The sequence below is a fragment of the Corvus brachyrhynchos genome, unplaced genomic scaffold, assembly GCF_000691975.1.
Source record: "Corvus brachyrhynchos isolate BGI_N302 unplaced genomic scaffold, ASM69197v1 scaffold58, whole genome shotgun sequence".
Classification (NCBI taxonomy): Eukaryota; Metazoa; Chordata; class Aves; order Passeriformes; family Corvidae; genus Corvus; species Corvus brachyrhynchos.
In genome coordinates this window covers 586,020-592,210 of record NW_008239539.1, presented here as the reverse complement: position 1 = coordinate 592,210, position 6,191 = coordinate 586,020, and the positions used below count along the sequence as shown (strand labels likewise).

The window sequence follows — 6,191 nt, the reverse complement described above, 5'->3', positions numbered from 1 at the left end:
GAAAAACCACTAATTTATCCCCCTGGGGGGGTTTTTTTTGGGGGGGGGGGGCAGTTAATTTTTTTATGTTTAAACCTCTGCTTACATGGTGTAAGTCAGTGTTGGGTTACTGTACACTCTAAGGTAATGTGTGCACCCTTCTCCACTCAGCACTCCAGACTCCCAAAATGGAGGGTTTTGCTGGGAATGGTGCTGTCCAGGGAAGTTCCACCCTACTGCAGGATGGTTAGCTGACTCCTGCAATGAAACAGTGTGTGCTTGTCTGTCTTCACTGGCAGAGCATGTCACCTTCCCACTCGGTGTTTGGCTGTGGGTACTTCTATTTTGTTGGCAGTCTGTAAAATGTAATGCTTGTGAGTTCTCTCCTGTGGCTTTTGAAATAGAAGGAAGCTCTTGTTAGAAAAAACACACAGCACCACTGAAACAGCATCCTCACCCTTACAAGCACAGAGCAGAGGTGTAGAGTCTATGTCTGGAGTAAACCATCTGTATAACACTGTACATTCTTTGCCATCCCTGCTTTTCTTTTGCATTTCCCTCCCTGCCATTGCCAGGGTTGTGGGTACCTTTTGTGGGTATTGATCAGGAAGCAGCAGTGCATGAGCTGAACTGCTCTGTGCTGGGATCAGTTGAAGTCTAAGCACCAACCTGTCTGAAGAAAGTCAGCATGGATGAATATAAACAGATGGATCAGCGGAAAAACATGACCTGGACTTGGCCAGTGGCTCCATGTGCATCTGCCGAGGCTGTAAATAGCAACGGAAGCCTTTGCAAGGATGACGTGGTGTCAGGGATGGGTTGGAGTAGCATGAAGGTGAAGCATTGTGTACAACCACCTACTCCTTCTTAATTACTCCCTCTCTGAAAACCTGGAGTTCTTCCTAGTAAGAGCTTTGTTGCACTGCTCACCCTTTCCCTATTTTTTTGATTTTTAGAGGGAAGCAGTCAAAAGCAACGCAGACTCCTGCAGAGACTTGGGCCTCTTTCTTCCTGACCTCTTCTATGCTTTGGGCTGACAACTTCTGCACTCACTGCCACTCATCATGATCCTCTGAAGAGTCAGGATGCTGGAACAAGGCTCTCTTTGAAATGCCAAGTTACAAAAGAACATCTCCCACATAATTGTTCCCAAACTTCCTGGGTGAGTTGTGAGCCGCTGCAGAGGGGTTTGCTCAGCAGTCCAACTGCTGATCTCACTGCCATGAAATGCAGGCCTAGAACAGATTGTCTGTGAGCTGCACACTGAGTTACACAGGGAGACTCTGGAATTAGTTTGTTGTCGCTGCTGTGTCCCAGCTCAGAGCAATTCTGAGCTGGCAAATGGGCTGGATACAGCCAGCTCCTGCCCCCACCTTGGCACGTGTCATCTTCTGCAGCACTGGAATCCCATGGCAAAGCCACTTCTCTTCTGAGCAGTGGCAAGAGGAGAGGAGAGAGGCCAGTTAGACATGGAAATGACAGAGGTCCTGGGATTGGCAAGCTCTTTTCAGCAGCGGGGTGCTGGTGCCTTGGCTTCTCTGCGTGTTGTGAGCTGGACATGGCAGGAGATGGCAGGAAAGCATTTCCTCCCCATGTTTGTGAGATTTGCCTGTTTGGTACCTTGCAACCCTTTTACCTGTCGCAAGGGTTTCTGTGGAGGAACACATCCTGCTCTGGGGAAGCTGCTGTGTAGCACCAGATCACAGAATCATTTAGGTTGGAAAAGAGCAGCAAGATCATCAACTCCAACCTGTGACTGATCACCACCATGCCACGCAGCCCACTCAATCTTTGAACACCTCCAGGGATGGTGACTCTACCACCTCCCTGGGCAGCCTCTTCCAATGTCTAACAACCCCTTCCATGAAGAAATGAGCCTCCCCTGGTGTTACAGATCCCTCTGCAGAGCCTTCCTACCATCCAGCAGATCAACACTCCCACCAAACTTAGTGTTGTCTGTGAACTTCCTGAGGGTACACTTGATCCCCTCACCCAGATCATCAATAAAGATGTTTAACAGGACTGAATCTTGACTGCCTCAGTGCTGTAATTCAGCTGCTCAGGGAGGGGTTGCAGGCACCTGCCAGTTTGCAGAAGTCATGGCTTGGAGTTATCCCAGGTTGGGGCTCTGAGCGACTTCCACCTCTGCCTCAAGCACCTTCTGCCACCACACCCCCAATTTAGAGATGCCACCAAGGGCCTGGGGATGGCAGTAAATGACACTGCACTAACGTAGAGTTATTTTTTGAGTGCTTCTCATGCTTAGGGACATGGTTTGTCTGTTCTCAGTAGCTTTACCTTATGCTGCCAGGGGATGAACAGGGAGGTGATGTGCTGCCACTGGTGTGCCAGTAAGGAGCACATCACTGGCCTGCTGGCACAGGCCATCTGCTGAGGTTGCAAAAATGGGTGGAAGTTCATCTTGGTTAAAGTTAAGCAGGACCTCACAGAGGAGAGGACCGTGGAAGGCTGCTTTCCTCTGGATTATTTGAGCTATGGGTGTGTTTTCCCTCTAGATGTCTGGGACAAGCAGAGTACTTGTTTTTTAGATTATTTTGATAGCCCAGCTAGCCATTTTTGTTACTCTCTGCTCAGACCAGGCAGGATGGGCTCTACTTTTTGAGCAAGGAGAAACTCATTCTTCCCAGCTGTCCTTTGCAATATTTGTTTCTGTTAACTTTTTCATGTCACTATAGGGGGGAGCTCTGGGTGCAACATGGACATTTGACAAAGGGAGGGAGGGAAGGTGGTCATAAACCAGCAAGGATAGAGCAGCTGTCACTCCAACTGTGGTGTTCTCCCCTAGGTTGACCGGGTGAGCTACCTGCTTCAGGAGATCTATGGCATCGAGAACAAAAACAACCAGGAGACCAAGGTAAAGGTGCCCAGGAGGCTCCCCCAGCTGGGGGTTTCCAGGCTGCATCTTCTGCTTTTGATCTTTACGATGGGGATTGTCAGGGCAATGCGGAGGTGCTTCCCAGAGTCAAGTCTATGTCATTCCTGCAGGCACCAAAGAAGCCCAGGGATGACAGATCATCCCTGGTGTCAGGCCCAAACAGTCAGTGGAGTTGTGCTGAGGTGATTTTGGGCAGCATGAGGATGTTCCCAGGGCTAGGATTGCTAGGAGAGAAGGGCATCAGTGCCCCAGGGGTGTGTCAGAGCACTGATTTTTAGGGCTTGTACAGAGCCAGTGTTGCTGCCTCTCTGCAGTCAAGGCGGTCATGCCTGGTGTCTGTGCTTTGCTCTCATGGCTCCTTCATGTTCTGGCTGGGGGTTCTGCATGTTCCTGTAGTTCTCACAGAACTGAGCTCTCTGGGGTTTGCAGTGTCCAGAGACATTCCTTTTGCATTCCTCTTGCACTCCCCAGCAGGAGGGAGCACAGCACCCGTAAGGGATGTGTATGCATAACCAGAAACGTTTCCCATCTTGAGGCAGGAGCTGCTGCTGGATCCCAGCCTGCTGCACAGCCCTGCACAGGTTATGTGACTGCTTTATTCTTCCTTTAGCCTTTGTAGAGCTGCCCTTTGCTGCCACCTGGGCTGTGGACTGGGCCACCCAGTGCTGGCCTCGGGATCACACTGCTCCAGGGTGTGGAGTCCATGATTAGCAAACCCTGGAGTAGCCACAGAGCAAGACAAGCAGGATTTCCTCTCCAGTGTCCTGCCCAGAGCCTCCTGTGATCCCTGTCTGCCTGTGCCAACACGTAGCACCTGAAGAGGCAGGAGGGAGAAATCTTTTCTAAAATTTTTCTTGCACAGGATCTATTTAACAGGATTCTCTTTGGGCCTTCCAGGGTCTTGTGATGATTCTCTTGATCCAGCAATGTTTGTAGCGCATCAGACAAGTGGCCTGGGGCCATTTTTGTTATTCGTTATTCAGCAAACCACATGAGTGGGACAGCAAAGAGCCTGCTCTCCCTCCAAAAAAAGGCTGGGTGAGGATGTGGCAGCAGCACAATTGCTGTTTACAGTGAGGTTGCCCATGGTCTGGCATGTGTTAGCCCCAGTGACCAAAGGGGCCCCAGGTGAAGGTGGAGGGTGCCCCATCCTGGGTCATTGTAGTGGGCTCTGACACAACTTCTGTGACATCACTGGGGAGACTGTGGAGTTTTCTGGTGTCAGTCTTATGGTTGGAGAGTGAGTTTCTCCTCCCAGCTTGATCAGTGGCTGTGATCCAATTTGTGGGGCTCTGAGAAAGATGGGTTCGAAGCACATTCACATTGAATGGGTGCACACTTTTACCAGGGTAGCTGTGGGCAGGTGAGCATCCTGGGCTGGTTCTCCTGCAGCTGCATCAGAGCTTGTGCCAGCACAGGAGATGCAGGAGAACCACTCACTTCCTCAGGGACCTGTGGATGCTGGGCTAGACATGGCTGGAATGACAGGCAGCACACAGCTCCTTTTGGGGCTGCTCTCTCTGTGGGGAAGAAAGGCTGGAGTTGCCAGAGTTCGCTTCCCTATTGACCCTGGAGCCACCAGGATGGGAGGCAGGAACTTGTTCCTGGTCAGCCTCAGTCAAGGGGATCCCTGCCCCAAAAGAGGTCCCCTCTGGGGAAGGACAACTCTGCCATGAATTCACAGTGCAGTGCCCTGAGATGAAGGAGTGTGAGCAGGGCTGTGTGAGCTACATCTTGCTCTCCTTGAGAAACCCCTGCCGAGAGCTGCAAAAAGAGAATTTCCACAGACTTCTGGGTGGGAAATTCCTGCAGGCTCCTGTCCCTTGCCAGTTTGGCATAGCCCCCACCATTCCCATGCCAACCTCTTGCCTCTCCTTGCAGCCTTCAGACGACGAGAACAGTGACAACAGCAACGAGTGTGTGGTTTGCCTGTCGGACCTGCGGGACACCCTCATCCTGCCCTGCCGCCACCTCTGCCTCTGCAACTCCTGCGCCGACACCCTGCGCTACCAGGCCAACAACTGCCCCATCTGCAGGCTCCGTGAGTCCCCCATGCCCCTTCCCAGGCTCCTGATAAAGCAGTGCAGGCTGGGAGAAGGAGCCTCTTTTATGTCCCCCTCCCCAAGGCTCAGCATCGCACGTGCTGCTGCTCTCACTGGCATCTGAAGATTCTCAGCACCTAAAATAAATGTCCTCAGACAGGAGAGGAGAATGGCTCTCTGTCCAGTGCCTCCCCGGCCACTCGCCCTCTCCCTGGGGTGGATCTGAAGGTGCAGATGCTCTGGGCTGTGCCATGTCAGCACTTGTTGTGTTTTGGTGAAGATGATGGAAAATACCCCAAAGGAGGGGATGGAGAAGCTTTATCCTGAGGGTATCTGGCTGAGAGAGCAGCCAGCACCACTGGAGGGCTGTCCAAGTACATAGCATGATTTTTTTCCTTCTGACAACCTTACCCAGATTTCACCAGGAGGCAGAGATGTGATAACAGTCGCTTTAGAGTCCTTTGCTCTGCCAGGAGTTAGGAGGATTTGCTTAACCCCTGCATTGCTCAGCTCTCAAAAGATGGAAAAAATTAAATACAGGTTTTGATACTCAGGCAGCATTTGCTGAATTCTGTGTTTTTTCTCAAAAGCACAGAGGCACAGGAGGCCCTTGAGAAATTTGTGTTTTTGCTGGAAGAGGCAGAATGTGTATTTTACCCTCTGGTCTCTGATGCATTTGGTTGTTTCTAACTGACAATTCTCAGGAAAAGAAATAAAGAGCCTAAGACGGATGTTCAGCCTGAGAAATTAAGTCCAGACAGTCCAAACATGGCAAAGAGCAGTAACCAAAAGCAAGATCCCACCAGAGGAAGTGCCAGACAGCCTTCACTATAAGTAACACACCATAAAACACAGGAACAGCATTGTCTCATCTGCAGGCTGCAGGGGAGTGGGTTGTATTTGTTTGGAAAATGCCCCCATCTCAGACTTCCTGGGAATCTGCTTCTGGGGAGTGCAGAGGCAGAAAGGATAGATTTGTACCTCTGTTCTCTGGCTCTAGGCTGATCTTGAAGGGGCTGAGTGCAACAAGAACTAGGGAGATGCCTGGCAAGTTCCCACAGCTGCATCAGAACAGATGTCTGCGCCCTTGGCACAGGGGAACAAACAATATTAAAGATGTGCAAGATAGAAGAGATCTGCAGGGAGTGGAGATCAAAGCTGTGGTGGTGGGAGGACTGAGGGGTGGCTGTGCTGCAGGCAGGAGTACAGCCACTAATCCTCCAGCTGGAGCCTTTCACCACCACAGCTGGACTCCAGGGCTGAGGGTTGTGGGG

General features: G+C 51.2%; 1 protein-coding gene across 4 annotated transcripts in view; it reads left to right on the top strand.

Annotated features, from left to right (window-relative positions):
- Positions 1-6,191, top strand: part of MGRN1 (mahogunin ring finger 1) — a 42,970-nt gene that overhangs the window by 29,314 nt on the left and 7,465 nt on the right. For all 4 annotated transcript variants that reach the window (XM_017741282.1, XM_017741285.1, XM_017741284.1 and 1 more), the window contains exons 8-9: positions 2,786-2,854; positions 4,757-4,916. In XM_017741282.1, the coding sequence (XP_017596771.1) occupies positions 2,786-2,854; positions 4,757-4,916 (229 nt within the window). The remainder of the gene's footprint in view (positions 1-2,785; positions 2,855-4,756; positions 4,917-6,191) is intronic.